Genomic DNA, 16,613 nt, shown 5'->3' on the forward strand with positions numbered 1-16,613 from the left:
CTGGGCGTGTTATTTGCTGTTTTACTGTAGGGCTGGGCCTTTTATTTGCTGTTTTACTGTATGGCTAGGCCTTTTATTTGCTGTTTTACAGTATGACTGGGCCTGTTATTACTGTTTTACAGTATGGCTGGGCCTGTTATTTGCTGTTTTACTGTAGGGCTGGGCCTGTTATTTGCTGTTTTACTGTAGGGCTGGGCCTGTTATTTGCTGTTTTACTGTAGGGCTGGGCGTGTTATTTGCTGTTTTACTGTAGGGCTGGGCCTTTTATTTGCTGTTTTACTGTATGGCTAGGCCTTTTATTTGCTGTTTTACAGTATGACTGGGCCTGTTATTACTGTTTTACAGTATGGCTGGGCCTGTTATTTGCTGTTTTACTGTAGGGCTGGGCCTGTTATTTGCTGTTTTACTGTAGGGCTGGGCCTGTTATTTGCTGTTTTACTGTAGGGCTGGGCGTGTTATTTGCTGTTTTACTGTAGGGCTGGGCCTTTTATTTGCTGTTTTACTGTATGGCTAGGCCTTTTATTTGCTGTTTTACAGTATGACTGGGCCTGTTATTACTGTTTTACCGTAGGGCTGGGCCTGTTATTTGCTGTTTTACTGTAGGGCTGGGCCTGTTATTTGCTGTTTTACTGTAGGGCTGGGCCTGTTATTTGCTGTTTTACTGTAGGGCTGGGCCTTTTATTTGCTGTTTTACTGTATGGCTAGGCCTGTTATTTGCTGTTTTACAGTATGGCTGGGCCTGTTATTTGCTGTTTTACAGTATGGCTAGGCCTGTTATTTGCTGTTTTACAGTATGGCTGGGCCTGTTATTTGCTGTTTCACCTTAGGGCTGGGCCTGTTATTTGTTGTTTCACCTTAGGGCTGGGCCTGTTATTTGTTGTTCTTCATTATGGCCGGGCCTGTTATTTGCTGTTCTACAGTATGGCTAGGCCTGTTTTTGCTGTTTTACCGTAGGGCTGGGCCTGTTATTTGCTGTTTTACTGTAGGGCTGGGCCTGTTATTTGCTGTTTTACTGTAGGGCTGGGCGTGTTATTTGCTGTTTTACTGTAGGGCTGGGCCTTTTATTTGCTGTTTTACTGTATGGCTAGGCCTTTTATTTGCTGTTTTACAGTATGACTGGGCCTGTTATTACTGTTTTACAGTATGGCTGGGCCTGTTATTTGCTGTTTTACTGTAGGGCTGGGCCTGTTATTTGCTGTTTTACTGTAGGGCTGGGCCTGTTATTTGCTGTTTTACTGTAGGGCTGGGCGTGTTATTTGCTGTTTTACTGTAGGGCTGGGCCTTTTATTTGCTGTTTTACTGTATGGCTAGGCCTTTTATTTGCTGTTTTACAGTATGACTGGGCCTGTTATTACTGTTTTACAGTATGGCTGGGCCTGTTATTTGCTGTTTTACTGTAGGGCTGGGCCTGTTATTTGCTGTTTTACTGTAGGGCTGGGCCTGTTATTTGCTGTTTTACTGTAGGGCTGGGCGTGTTATTTGCTGTTTTACTGTAGGGCTGGGCCTTTTATTTGCTGTTTTACTGTATGGCTAGGCCTTTTATTTGCTGTTTTACAGTATGACTGGGCCTGTTATTACTGTTTTACCGTAGGGCTGGGCCTGTTATTTGCTGTTTTACTGTAGGGCTGGGCCTGTTATTTGCTGTTTTACTGTAGGGCTGGGCCTGTTATTTGCTGTTTTACTGTAGGGCTGGGCCTTTTATTTGCTGTTTTACTGTATGGCTAGGCCTGTTATTTGCTGTTTTACAGTATGGCTGGGCCTGTTATTTGCTGTTTTACAGTATGGCTAGGCCTGTTATTTGCTGTTTTACAGTATGGCTGGGCCTGTTATTTGCTGTTTTTCAGTATGACTGGGCCTGTTATTTGCTGTTTTACAGTATGGCTGGGCCTGTTATTTGCTGTTTTACAGTATGGCTGGGCCTGTTATTTGCTGTTTTCCAGTATGACTGGGTCTGTTCTTTGGTAATTTACAGTATGGCTGGGCCTGTTATTTGCTGATTTACAGTATGACTGGGCCTGTTATTTACTGTTTTACAGTATGGCTGGGCCTGTTATTTGCTGTTTTACAGTATGGCTGGGCCTGTTATTTGCTGTTTTACAGTATGACTGGGCCTGTTATTTGCTGTTTTACAGTATGGCTGGGCCTGTTATTTGCTGTTCTACAGTATGGCTGGGCCTGTTTTTTTTGCTGTTTTACTGTATGGCTGGGCCTGTTATTTGCTGTTCTACAGTATGACTGGGCCTGTTATTTGCTGTCCTACAGTATGGCTGGGCCTGTTATTTGTTGTTCTTCATTATGGCTGGGCCTGTTGTTTGCTGTTCTACAGTATGGCTGGGCCTGTTTTTTGCTGTTTTACTGTAAGGCTGGGCCTGTTATTTTCTGTTTTACAGTATGGCTGGGCCTGTTTTTTGCTGTGTTACTGTAGGGCTGGGCCTGTTATTTGCTGTTCTACAGTATGGCTGTGCCTGTTTTTTTGCTGTTTTACTGTATGGTTGGGCCTGTTATTTGCTGTTCTACTGTATGGCTGGGCCTGTTATTTGCTGTTTCACCTTAGGGCTGGGCCTGTTATTTGTTGTTTCACCTTAGGGCTGGGCCTGTTATTTGTTGTTCTTCATTATGGCCGGGCCTGTTATTTGCTGTTCTACAGTATGGCTAGGCCTGTTTTTGCTGTTTTACCGTAGGGCTGGGCCTGTTATTTGCTGTTTTACTGTAGGGCTGGGCCTGTTATTTGCTGTTTTACTGTAGGGCTGGGCGTGTTATTTGCTGTTTTACTGTAGGGCTGGGCCTTTTATTTGCTGTTTTACTGTATGGCTAGGCCTTTTATTTGCTGTTTTACAGTATGACTGGGCCTGTTATTACTGTTTTACAGTATGGCTGGGCCTGTTATTTGCGGATTTACAGTATGGCTGGGCCTGTTATTTGCTGTTTTTCAGTATGGCTGGCCCTTTATTTGCTGATTTACAGTATGGCTGGGCCTGTTATTTGCTGTTTTACAGTATGGCTGGGCCTGTTATTAGCTGATTTACAGTATGGCTGGGCCTGTTTTTTTGCTGTTTTACTGTATGGCTGGGCCTGTTATTTGTTGTTCTTCATTATGGCCGGGACTGTTATTTTCTGTTCTACAGTATGGCTAGGCCTGTTTTTTGCTGTTTTACTGTAGGGCTGGGCCTGTTATTTGCTGTTTTACTGTAGGGCTGGGCCTTTTATTTGCTGTTTTACTGTAGGGCTGGGCCTATTATTTGCTGTTTTACTGTATGGCTAGGCCTGATATTTGCTGTTTTACAGTATGACTGGGCCTGTTATTTGCTGTTTTACAGTATAACTCGGCCTGTTATTTGGTGTTTTACAGTATGGCTTGGCCTTTTATTTGCTGTTCTACAGTATGGCTGGGCCTGTTATTTGCTGTTTTACTGTAGGGCTGGGCCTGTTATTTGCTGTTCTACAGTATGGCTGGGCCTGTTATTTACTGTTTTACTGTAGACCTGGGCCTGTTATTTGCTGTTTTACTGTAGGGCTGGTTCTGTTATTTTCTGTTTTACAGTATGGCTGGGCCTGTTTTTTGCTGTTTTACTGTAGGGCTGGGCGTGTTATTAGCTGTTTTACAGTATGGCTGGGCCTGTTATTTGCTTTTTTACTGTATGGCTGGGCCTGTTATTTGCTGTTCTACAGTATGTCTGGGCCTGTTATTTGTTGTTCTTCATTATGGCCGGGCCTGTTATTTGTTTTTTCACCTTAGGGCTGGGCCTGTTATTTGTTGTTCTTCATTATGGCCGGGCCTGTTATTTGCTGTTTCACCTTAGGGCTGGGCCTGTTATTTGTTGTTCTTCATTATGGCCGGGCCTGTTATTTGTTGTTTTACTGTAGGGCTAGGCCTGTTTTTTCTGTTTTACCTTAGGGCTGGGCCTGTTATTTGCTGTTTTACTGTAGGGCTGGGCCTGTTATTTGCTGTTTTACTTTAGGGCTGGGCCTGTTATTTGCTGTTTTACTGTAGGGCTGGGCCTTTAATTTGCTGTTTTACTGTAGGGCTGGGCCTTTTATTTGCTGTTTAACTGTAGGGCTGGGCCTGTTATTTGCTGTTTTACTTTAGGTCTGGGCCTGTTATTTGCTGTTTTGTAGTACGACTGGGCCGGTTATTTGCTGTTTTACTGTAGGGCTGGGCCTTTTATTTGCTGTTTTAATGTAGGGCTGGGCCTGTTATTTGCTGTTTTACTGTATGGCTAGGCCTGTCATTTGCTGTTTTACAGTATGACTGGGCCTGTTATTTGCTGTTTTACTGTATGGCTAGGCCTGTTATTTGCTGTTTTACAGTATGACTCGGCCTGTTATTTGGTGTTTTACAGTATGGCTTGGCCTGTTATTTGCTGTTCTACAGTATGGCTGGTCCTGTTATTTGCTGTTCTACAGTATGGCTGGGCCTGTTATTTGCTGTTCTACAGTATGGCTGGGCCTGTTATTTGCTGTTCTACTGTAGAGCTGGGCCTGTTATTTGCTGTTTTACTGTATGGCTGGTTCTGTTATTTTCTGTTTTACAGTATGGCTGGGCCTGTTTTTTGCTGTTTTACTGTAAGGCTGGGCCTGTTATTAGCTGTTTTACAGTATGGCTGGGCCTGTTATTTGCTGTTTTACTGTATGGCTGGGCCTGTTATTTGCTGTTTTACATTATGACTGGGCCTGTTATTTACTGTTCTACAGTATGGCTGGGCCTGTTATTTGCTGTTCTACAGTATGGCTGGGCCTGTTATTTGCTGTTCTACAGTATGTCTGGGCCTGTTATTTGCTGTTTTACAGTATGTCTGGGCCTGTTATTTGCTGTTCTACAGTATGGCTGGGCCTGTTATTTGCTGTTTTACAGTATGACTGGGCCTGTTATTTGCTGTTCTACAGTATGGCTGGGCCTGTTATTTGCTGTTTTACAGTATGACTGGGCCTGTTATTTACTGTTCTACAGTATGGCTGGGCCTGTTATTTGCTGTTCTACAGTATGGCTGGGCCTGTTATTTGCTGTTCTACAGTATGGCTGGGCCTGTTATTTGCTGTTCTACAGTATGACTGGGCCTGTTATTTTCTGTTCTACAGTATGTCTGGGCCTGTTATTTGTTGTTCTTCATTATGGCGGGCCTGTTATTTGTTGTTCTACAGTATGGCTAGGCCTGTTTTTTTCTGTTTTACCTTAGGGCTGGGCCTGTTATTTGCTGTTTTACTCTAGGGCTGGGCCTGTTATTTGCTGTTTTACTGTAGGGCTGGGCCTGTTATTTGCTGTTTTACTTTAGGGCTGGGCCTGTTATTTGCTGTTTTACTCTAGGGCTGGGCCTTTAATTTGCTGTTTTACTTTAGGGCTGTGCCTGTTATTTGCTGTTTTACTGTATGGCTAGGCCTGTTATTTGCTGTTTTACAGTATGGCTGGGCCTGTTATTTGCTGTTTTTCAGTACGATGTTCTTTACTGTTTTACAGTATGGCTGGGCCTGTTATTTGCTGATTTACAGTATGGCTGGGCCTGTTATTTGCTGTTTTACAGTATGGCTGGGCCTGTTATTTGCTGATATGCAGTATGGCTGGGCCTGTTATTTGCTGTTCTACAGTATTGCTGGGTCTGTTATTTGCTTTTTTTACAGTATGGCTGGGCCTGTTATTTGCTGTTTTACAGTACGACTGGGCCTGTTATTTACTGTTTTACAGTATGGCTGGGCCTGTTATTTGCTGATTTACAGTATGACTGGGCCTGTTATTTACTGTTTTACAGTATGGCTGGGCCTGTTATTTGCTGTTTTACAGTATGGCTGGGCCTGTTATTTGCTGTTTTACAGTATGACTGGGCCTGTTATTTGCTGTTTTACAGTATGGCTGGGCCTGTTATTTGCTGTTCTACAGTATGGCTGGGCCTGTTTTTTTTGCTGTTTTACTGTATGGCTGGGCCTGTTATTTGCTGTTCTACAGTATGACTGGGCCTGTTATTTGCTGTCCTACAGTATGGCTGGGCCTGTTATTTGTTGTTCTTCATTATGGCTGGGCCTGTTGTTTGCTGTTCTACAGTATGGCTGGGCCTGTTTTTTGCTGTTTTACTGTAAGGCTGGGCCTGTTATTTTCTGTTTTACAGTATGGCTGGGCCTGTTTTTTGCTGTGTTACTGTAGGGCTGGGCTTGTTATTTGCTGTTCTACAGTATGGCTGTGCCTGTTTTTTTGCTGTTTTACTGTATGGTTGGGCCTGTTATTTGCTGTTCTACTGTATGGCTGGGCCTGTTATTTGCTGTTTCACCTTAGGGCTGGGCCTGTTATTTGTTGTTTCACCTTAGGGCTGGGCCTGTTATTTGTTGTTCTTCATTATGGCCGGGCCTGTTATTTGCTGTTCTACAGTATGGCTAGGCCTGTTTTTGCTGTTTTACCGTAGGGCTGGGCCTGTTATTTGCTGTTTTACTGTAGGGCTGGGCGTGTTATTTGCTGTTTTACTGTAGGGCTGGGCCTTTTATTTGCTGTTTTACTGTATGGCTAGGCCTTTTATTTGCTGTTTTACAGTATGACTGGGCCTGTTATTACTGTTTTACAGTATGGCTGGGCCTGTTATTTGCGGATTTACAGTATGGCTGGGCCTGTTATTTGCTGTTTTTCAGTATGGCTGGGCCTTTATTTGCTGATTTACAGTATGGCTGGGCCTGTTATTTGCTGTTTTACAGTATAGCTGGGCCTGTTATTAGCTGATTTACAGTATGGCTGGGCCTGTTTTTTTGCTGTTTTACTGTATGGCTGGGCCTGTTATTTGTTGTTCTTCATTATGGCCGGGACTGTTATTTTCTGTTCTACAGTATGGCTAGGCCTGTTTTTTGCTGTTTTACTGTAGGGCTGGGCCTGTTATTTGCTGTTTTACTGTAGGGCTGGGCCTTTTATTTGCTGTTTTACTGTAGGGCTGGGCCTGTTATTTGCTGTTTTACTGTATGGCTAGGCCTGATATTTGCTGTTTTACAGTATGACTGGGCCTGTTATTTGCTGTTTTACAGTATAACTCGGCCTGTTATTTGGTGTTTTACAGTATGGCTTGGCCTTTTATTTGCTGTTCTACAGTATGGCTGGGCCTGTTATTTGCTGTTTTACTGTAGGGCTGGGCCTGTTATTTGCTGTTCTACAGTATGGCTGGGCCTGTTATTTACTGTTTTACTGTAGAGCTGGGCCTGTTATTTGCTGTTTTACTGTAGGGCTGGTTCTGTTACTTTCTGTTTTACAGTATGGCTGGGCCTGTTTTTTGCTGTTTTACTGTAGGGCTGGGCGTGTTATTAGCTGTTTTACAGTATGGCTGGGCCTGTTATTTGCTGTTTTACTGTATGGCTGGGCCTGTTATTTGCTGTTCTACAGTATGTCTGGGCCTGTTATTTGTTGTTCTTCATTATGGCCGGGCCTGTTATTTGTTGTTTCATCTTAGGGCTGGGCCTGTTATTTGTTGTTCTTCATTATGGCCGGGCCTGTTATTTGTTGTTTCACCTTACGGCTGGGCCTGTTATTTGTTGTTCTTCATTATGGCCGGGCCTGTTATTTGCTGTTTCACCTTAGGGCTGGGCCTGTTATTTGTTGTTCTTCATTATGGCCGGGCCTGTTATTTGTTGTTCTACAGTAAGGCTAGGCCTGTTTTTTCTGTTTTACCTTAGGGCTGGGCCTGTTATTTGCTGTTTTACTGTAGGGCTGGGCCTGTTATTTGCTGTTTTACTGTAGGGCTGGGCCTGTTATTTGCTGTTTTACTTTAGGGCTGGGCCTGTTATTTGCTGTTTTACTGTAGGGCTGGGCCTTTAATTTGCTGTTTTACTGTAGGGCTGGGCCTTTTATTTGCTGTTTAACTGTAGGGCTGGGCCTGTTATTTGCTGTTTTACTTTAGGTCTGGGCCTGTTATTTGCTGTTTTGCAGTACGACTGGGCCTGTTATTTGCTGTTTTACTGTAGGGCTGGGCCTTTTATTTGCTGTTTTAATGTAGGGCTGGGCCTGTTATTTGCTGTTTTACTGTATGGCTAGGCCTGTCATTTGCTGTTTTACAGTATGACTGGGCCTGTTATTTGCTGTTTTACTGTATGGCTAGGCCTGTTATTTGCTGTTTTACAGTATGACTCGGCCTGTTATTTGGTGTTTTACAGTATGGCTTGGCCTGTTATTTGCTGTTCTACAGTATGGCTGGTCCTGTTATTTGCTGTTCTACAGTATGGCTGGGCCTGTTATTTGCTGTTCTACAGTATGGCTGGGCCTGTTATTTGCTGTTTTACTGTAGAGCTGGGCCTGTTATTTGCTGTTTTACTGTATTGCTGGTTCTGTTATTTTCTGTTTTACAGTATGGCTGGGCCTGTTTTTTGCTGTTTTACTGTAAGGCTGGGCCTGTTATTAGCTGTTTTACAGTATGGCTGGGCCTGTTATTTGCTGTTTTACATTATGACTGGGCCTGTTATTTACTGTTCTACAGTATGGCTGGGCCTGTTATTTGCTGTTCTACAGTATGGCTGGGCCTGTTATTTGCTGTTCTACAGTATGTCTGGGCCTGTTATTTGCTGTTTTACAGTATGTCTGGGCCTGTTATTTGCTGTTCTACAGTATGGCTGGGCCTGTTATTTGCTGTTTTACAGTATGACTGGGCCTGTTATTTGCTGTTCTACAGTATGGCTGGGCCTGTTATTTGCTGTTTTACAGTATGACTGGGCCTGTTATTTACTGTTCTACAGTATGGCTGGGCCTGTTATTTGCTGTTCTACAGTATGGCTGGGCCTGTTATTTGCTGTTCTACAGTATGGCTGGGCCTGTTATTTGCTGTTCTACAGTATGACTGGGCCTGTTATTTTCTGTTCTACAGTATGTCTGGGCCTGTTATTTGTTGTTCTTCATTATGGCGGGCCTGTTATTTGTTGTTCTACAGTATGGCTAGGCCTGTTTTTTTCTGTTTTACCTTAGGGCTGGGCCTGTTATTTGCTGTTTTACTCTAGGGCTGGGCCTGTTATTTGCTGTTTTACTGTAGGGCTGGGCCTGTTATTTGCTGTTTTACTTTAGGGCTGGGCCTGTTATTTGCTGTTTTACTCTAGGGCTGGGCCTTTAATTTGCTGTTTTACTTTAGGGCTGTGCCTGTTATTTGCTGTTTTACTGTATGGCTAGGCCTGTTATTTGCTGTTTTACAGTATGGCTGGGCCTGTTATTTGCTGTTTTTCAGTACGATGTTCTTTACTGTTTTACAGTGTGGCTGGGCCTGTTATTTGCTGATTTACAGTATGGCTGGGCCTGTTATTTGCTGATTTACAGTATGGCTGGGCCTGTTATTTGCTGATATGCAGTATGGCTGGGCCTGTTATTTGCTGTTCTACAGTATTGCTGGGTCTGTTATTTGCTTTTTTTACAGTATGGCTGGGCCTGTTATTTGCTGTTTTACAGTACGACTGGGCCTGTTATTTACTGTTTTACAGTATGGCTGGGCCTGTTATTTGCTGTTTTACAGTACGACTGGGCCTGTTACTTACTGTTTTACAGTGTGGCTGGGCCTGTTATTTGCTGATTTCCAGTATGGGCCTGTTATTTGCTGTTTTACTGTAGGGATGGGCCTGTTATTTGCTGATTACTGTAGGGCTGGACCTGTTGTTTGCTGTTCTACAGTATGGCTGGGCCTGTTATTTGCTGTTTTACTGTAGGGCTGGGCCTTTTACTGTAGGGCTGGGCCTTTTATTTGCTGTTTTACTGTAGGGCTGGGCCTGTTATTTGCTGTTTTACTGTATGGCTAGGCCTGTTATTTGCTGTTTTACAGTATGACTCGGCCTGTTATTTGGTGTTTTACAGTATGGCTTGGCCTGTTATTTGCTGTTCTACAGTATGGCTGGTCCTGTTATTTGCTGTTCTACAGTATGGCTGGGCCTGTTATTTGCTGTTCTACAGTATGGCTGGGCCTGTTATTTGCTGTTTTACTGTAGAGCTGGGCCTGTTATTTGCTGTTTTACTGTATGGCTGGTTCTGTTATTTTCTGTTTTACAGTATGGCTGGGCCTGTTTTTTGCTGTTTTACTGTAAGGCTGGGCCTGTTATTAGCTGTTTTACAGTATGGCTGGGCCTGTTATTTGCTGTTTTACATTATGACTGGGCCTGTTATTTACTGTTCTACAGTATGGCTGGGCCTGTTATTTGCTGTTCTACAGTATGGCTGGGCCTGTTATTTGCTGTTCTACAGTATGTCTGGGCCTGTTATTTGCTGTTTTACAGTATGTCTGGGCCTGTTATTTGCTGTTCTACAGTATGGCTGGGCCTGTTATTTGCTGTTTTACAGTATGACTGGGCCTGTTATTTGCTGTTCTACAGTATGGCTGGGCCTGTTATTTGCTGTTTTACAGTATGACTGGGCCTGTTATTTACTGTTCTACAGTATGGCTGGGCCTGTTATTTGCTGTTCTACAGTATGGCTGGGCCTGTTATTTGCTGTTCTACAGTATGGCTGGGCCTGTTATTTGCTGTTCTACAGTATGACTGGGCCTGTTATTTTCTGTTCTACAGTATGTCTGGGCCTGTTATTTGTTGTTCTTCATTATGGCGGGCCTGTTATTTGTTGTTCTACAGTATGGCTAGGCCTGTTTTTTTCTGTTTTACCTTAGGGCTGGGCCTGTTATTTGCTGTTTTACTCTAGGGCTGGGCCTGTTATTTGCTGTTTTACTGTAGGGCTGGGCCTGTTATTTGCTGTTTTACTTTAGGGCTGGGCCTGTTATTTGCTGTTTTACTCTAGGGCTGGGCCTTTAATTTGCTGTTTTACTTTAGGGCTGTGCCTGTTATTTGCTGTTTTACTGTATGGCTAGGCCTGTTATTTGCTGTTTTACAGTATGGCTGGGCCTGTTATTTGCTGTTTTTCAGTACGATGTTCTTTACTGTTTTACAGTATGGCTGGGCCTGTTATTTGCTGATTTACAGTATGGCTGGGCCTGTTATTTGCTGATTTACAGTATGGCTGGGCCTGTTATTTGCTGATATGCAGTATGGCTGGGCCTGTTATTTGCTGTTCTACAGTATTGCTGGGTCTGTTATTTGCTTTTTTTACAGTATGGCTGGGCCTGTTATTTGCTGTTTTACAGTACGACTGGGCCTGTTATTTACTGTTTTACAGTATGGCTGGGCCTGTTATTTGCTGTTTTACAGTACGACTGGGCCTGTTACTTACTGTTTTACAGTGTGGCTGGGCCTGTTATTTGCTGATTTCCAGTATGGGCCTGTTATTTGCTGTTTTACTGTAGGGATGGGCCTGTTATTTGCTGATTACTGTAGGGCTGGACCTGTTGTTTGCTGTTCTACAGTATGGCTGGGCCTGTTATTTGCTGTTTTACTGTAGGGCTGGGCCTTTTACTGTAGGGCTGGGCCTTTTATTTGCTGTTTTACTGTAGGGCTGGGCCTGTTATTTGCTGTTTTACTGTATGGCTGGGCCTGTTATTTGTTGTTTTACAGTATGACTGGGCCTGTTATTTGCTGTTTTACAGTATGATTGGGCCTGTTATTTGCTGTTTTACAGTATGGCTGGGCCTGTTATTTGCTGTTTTACAGTATGACTGGGCCTGTTATTTACTGTTATACAGTATGGCTGGGCCTGTTATTTGCTGATTTACAGTATGGGCCTGTTATTTGCTGTTTTACAGTATGGCTGGGCCTGTTATTTGCTGTTCTACAGTATGGCTGGGTCTGTTATTTGCTATTTTACAGTATGACTGGGCCTGTTATTTACTGTTTTACAGTATGGCTGGGCCTGTTATTTACTGTTTTACAGTATGGCTGGGCCTGTTATTTACTTTTTTACAGTATGACTGGGCCTGTTATTTACTGTTTTACAGTATGGCTGGGCCTGTTATTTGCTGTTTTACAGTACGACTGGGCCTGTTATTTACTGTTTTACAGTATGGCTGGGCCTGTTATTTACTGTTTTACAGTATGGCTGGGCCTGTTATTTACTTTTTTACAGTATGACTGGGCCTGTTTTTTTCTGTTTTACCTTAGGGCTGGGCCTGTTATTTGCTGTTTTACTCTAGGGCTGGGCCTGTTATTTGCTGTTTTACTGTAGGGCTGGGCCTGTTATTTGCTGTTTTACTTTAGGGCTGGGCCTGTTATTTGCTGTTTTACTCTAGGGCTGGGCCTTTAATTTGCTGTTTTACTTTAGGGCTGTGCCTGTTATTTGCTGTTTTACTGTATGGCTAGGCCTGTTATTTGCTGTTTTACAGTATGGCTGGGCCTGTTATTTGCTGTTTTTCAGTACGATGTTCTTTACTGTTTTACAGTGTGGCTGGGCCTGTTATTTGCTGATTTACAGTATGGCTGGGCCTGTTATTTGCTGATTTACAGTATGGCTGGGCCTGTTATTTGCTGATATGCAGTATGGCTGGGCCTGTTATTTGCTGTTCTACAGTATTGCTGGGTCTGTTATTTGCTTTTTTTACAGTATGGCTGGGCCTGTTATTTGCTGTTTTACAGTACGACTGGGCCTGTTATTTACTGTTTTACAGTATGGCTGGGCCTGTTATTTGCTGTTTTACAGTACGACTGGGCCTGTTACTTACTGTTTTACAGTGTGGCTGGGCCTGTTATTTGCTGATTTCCAGTATGGGCCTGTTATTTGCTGTTTTACTGTAGGGATGGGCCTGTTATTTGCTGATTACTGTAGGGCTGGAGCTGTTGTTTGCTGTTCTACAGTATGGCTGGGCCTGTTATTTGCTGTTTTACTGTAGGGCTGGGCCTTTTATTGTAGGGCTGGGCCTTTTATTTGCTGTTTTACTGTAGGGCTGGGCCTGTTATTTGCTGTTTTACTGTATGGCTGGGCCTGTTATTTGTTGTTTTACAGTATGACTGGGCCTGTTATTTGCTGTTTTACAGTATGATTGGGCCTGTTATTTGCTGTTTTACAGTATGGCTGGGCCTGTTATTTGCTGTTTTACAGTATGACTGGGCCTGTTATTTACTGTTATACAGTATGGCTGGGCCTGTTATTTGCTGATTTACAGTATGGGCCTGTTATTTGCTGTTTTACCGTATGGCTGGGCCTGTTATTTGCTGTTCTACAGTATGGCTGGGTCTGTTATTTGCTATTTTACAGTATGACTGGGCCTGTTATTTACTGTTTTACAGTATGGCTGGGCCTGTTATTTACTGTTTTACAGTATGGCTGGGCCTGTTATTTACTTTTTTACAGTATGACTGGGCCTGTTATTTACTGTTTTACAGTATGGCTCGGCCTGTTATTTGCTGTTTTACAGTACGACTTGGCCTGTTATTTACTGTTTTACAGTGTGGCTGGGTCTGTTATTTGCTGATTTCCAGTATGGGCCTGTTATTTGCTGTTTTACTGTAGGGCTGGGGCTTTTATTTGCTGTTTTACTGTAGGGCTGGGCCTGTTATTTGCTGTTTTACTGTAGGGCTGGGCCTGTTATTTGTTGTTTTTCAGTATGACTGGGCCTGTTATTTGCTGTTTTACAGTATGATTGGGCCTGTTATTTGCTGTTTTACAGTATGGCTGGGCCTGTTATTTGCTGTTTTACAGTATGACTCGGCCTGTTATTTACTGTTATACAGTATGGCTGGGCCTGTTATTTGCTGATTTACAGTATGGGCCTGTTATTTGCTGTTTTACAGTATGGCTGGGCCTGTTATTTGCTGTTCTACAGTGTGGCTGGGTCTGTTATTTGCTATTTTACAGTATGGCTGGGCCTGTTATTTGCTGTTTTACTGTATGGCTGGGCCTGTTATTTGCTGATGTACCGTATGACTGGGCCTGTTATTTACTGTTTTACAGTATGGCTGGGCCTGTTATTTACTGTTTTACAGTATGGCTGGGCCTGTTATTTACTGTTTTACAGTATGGCTGGTCCTGTTATTTGCTGTTTTACAGTATGGCTGGGCCTGTAATTTGCTGTTTAACTGTAGGGCTGGGCCTGTTATTTGCTGTTCTACAGTATGGCTGGGCCTGTTATTTGCTGTTCTACAGTATGGCTGGGCCTGTTATTTGCTGTTTTACTGCAGGGCTGGGCCTGTTATTTGCTGTTTTACTGTATGGCTGGGCCTGTTATTTGCTGTTTTACTGTAGGGCGGTGCCTGTTATTAGCTGTTTTACAGTATGGCTGGGCCTGTTATTTGCTGTTTTACTGTATGGCTGGGCCTGTTATTTGCTCTTCTACAGTATGGCTCAGCCTGTTATTTGCTGTTCTACAGTATGGCTGGGCCTGTTATTTGCTGTTTTACTGTATGGCTGGGCCTGTTATTTGCTCTTGTACTGTAGGGCTGGGCCTGTTATTTGCTGTTTTACAGTATGGCTGGGCCTGTTATTTGCTGTTCTACAGTATGGCTGGGCCTGTTATTTGCTGTTCTACAGTATGGCTGGGCCTGTTTGCACTGTGGTTGCCCATAGAGACAGTCTGGGGTGGAAGGTTGTTGAGACAGCCAGTGCAGGAGAGCCAGGCAGTCCCTGGTGTGATGGCAACGGCTCAGGGCAGGCCGCTTCTGTGCCAGGGCAGGCTGCTGCTGGGTCAGGGCAGGCTTCTCTGTGTTAGGTTCCTAGCAAGGCCAAGGGAAGGGTCGATGGATACTATAGGGGTAAAAAGCTTTTTTTCAGTCAGAACACACATGCAAATGGGTTAGTGATCAATACTAATCTAGTATGTTGTGTTGGTTGTGTTTATCCTTGGTTCAGATGGGAGTGCCATCTTTAAAGGGTGCTTCCACAGACCTGACAACGTCACCCTCGCCCTGCCCATCAGCGCTGTCATCCAGAACATGTCCGTGGAGAAGTGTGTGGACTTTTGCACAGAGAAGGTGAGGGAAATGTACTTGTTGTGATGTCAGATTTTGATGTGTGTTTGCTTGTTTGCTGAGGAAGAGAAAGAGGTTAGCTGTGTTCGAATACCCATACTAACATACTGTATACTACATACTTAATGAGTACATACTACATAGTATATACTATTACTTAATTTTATTATACTGTAAACAAACATTATCCTTTCAAAGGAGCTACTAGGGCTGCATTTCAAACTCATAAGACACACCCTCCTCCACTTACCCTCGCCCTTTGCCCTTGGGGGAATCCCCATGGCCATCTTTGTCTTTGGTCCAAATGATAAGCCAAGCAAGGGAAGTTGGCAACGTAATCCCCTCAGCCCTCGTTTTTGAGTGAGATTGCGAGTGTACAATTATGTTCACTCCGGGCCTGAAACGGCCCGTAATTCAATTTGCGATGATTGTACATCCGCTAAGAAAAGTCAGCCAAAACTTAAAACCAACATTAATATGGAGTCAACACACAAGTGTAAGTAAAAATGAATGCAAATAAGTTAGAAATTGTGATACTAATGCACATGACGACTCAAACATGTAACATACAGTGGGGCAAAAAACGATTTAGTCAGCCACCAATTGTGTAAGTTCTCCCACTTAAAAGGATGAGAGAGGCCTGTAATTTTCATCATAGGTACACTTCAACTATGACAGACAAAATGAGAAGAAAAAAAATCCAGAAAATCACATTGTAGGATTTTTTATGAATTTATTTCCAAATTATGGTGGAAAATAAGTATTTGGTCAATAACAAAAGTTTATCTCAATACTTTGTTATATACCCTTTGTTGGCAATGACAGAGGTCAAACGTTTTCTGTAAGTCTTCACAAGGTTTTCACACACTGTTGCTGGTATTTCGCAGACCAGAAAGTTAAGGTGGACATGGGCGGCATCCCATGTTTCCTCCGCGCACCGGAACCAGTCGTCCACCGCAGGAGCCTCGGTCTGACTCTGATGCCAAGGAGCCAGAACCGGCTGATACCCCAATACACACTGGAAGGGGGTGAGGTTAGTGTAGGAGTGGCGAAGTGAGTTCTAGGCCATTTCTGCCCAGGGCACGAATGCTGCCCACTCCCCCGGCCGGTCCTGGCAATAGGACCTCAGAAACTTACCCACATCCTGGTTTATTCTCTCCACCTTCCCGTTACTCTCAGGGTGAAAACCTGAGGTAAGGCTGACCGAGACCCCCAGACGTTCCATGAACGCCTTCCAGGCCCTCGACGCGACCTGGGGACGCTGATCAGACACTATATCCTCAGGTACCCCGTAGTGCCGGAAGACGTGTGTAAACAAGGCCTCCTCAGTTTGTAGGGCCGTAGGGAGAACGGGCAATGGGAGGAGACGACAGGACTTACAAAAACGATCCACAACGACCAGGATCGCAGTGTTACAATGGGAGGGAGGAAGATCGGTCAGGAAATCTACCGACGGTGCGACCACGACAGCTGTGGAACAGGTAAGGGTTGTAACTTACCTCTGGGCAGGTGCCTAGGAGCCTTGCACTGGGCACGCACCGAGCAGGAGGAAACATAAACCCTCATGTCCTTAGCCAAAGTGGGCCACCAGTACTTCTCACTAAGACAGCGCACCGTCTGACCGGTACCAGGATGACCAGAGGAGGGTGACGTGTGGGCTCAATAGATCAGCCGGTCGCGGACAGCAGATGGAACGTACAGACATCCAGCTGGACACTGGAGGGGAGCGGGCTCTGTACGTAACGCCTGCTCAATGTCCGCGTCCAGCTCCCACACGACCGGCGCTACCAGGCAGGAGGCCAGTAGTATGGGAGTGTGATCCGTGAGCCGCTCCTCTGTGTCATACAGCC

General features: G+C 44.2%; 1 protein-coding gene across 10 annotated transcripts in view; it reads left to right on the forward strand.

The window, feature by feature from the left end:
- Window positions 1-16,613, forward strand: part of wscd2 (WSC domain sialate O sulfotransferase 2) — a 158,610-nt gene that overhangs the window by 117,801 nt on the left and 24,196 nt on the right. For 4 of the 10 annotated variants that reach the window (XM_036935964.2, XM_021621664.3, XM_021621665.3 and 1 more), the window contains one exon: window positions 14,645-14,766. The exons of the other annotated variants lie outside the window; for them this stretch is intronic. In XM_036935964.2, coding sequence (XP_036791859.2) covers window positions 14,645-14,766 — 122 coding nt within the window. The remainder of the gene's footprint in view (window positions 1-14,644; window positions 14,767-16,613) is intronic. 10 annotated transcript variants of the gene reach the window in all.

Source organism: Oncorhynchus mykiss, chromosome 11 (genome assembly GCF_057628025.1).
Source record: "Oncorhynchus mykiss isolate SJ-2025 chromosome 11, ASM5762802v1, whole genome shotgun sequence".
NCBI lineage: Eukaryota > Metazoa > Chordata > Actinopteri > Salmoniformes > Salmonidae > Oncorhynchus > Oncorhynchus mykiss.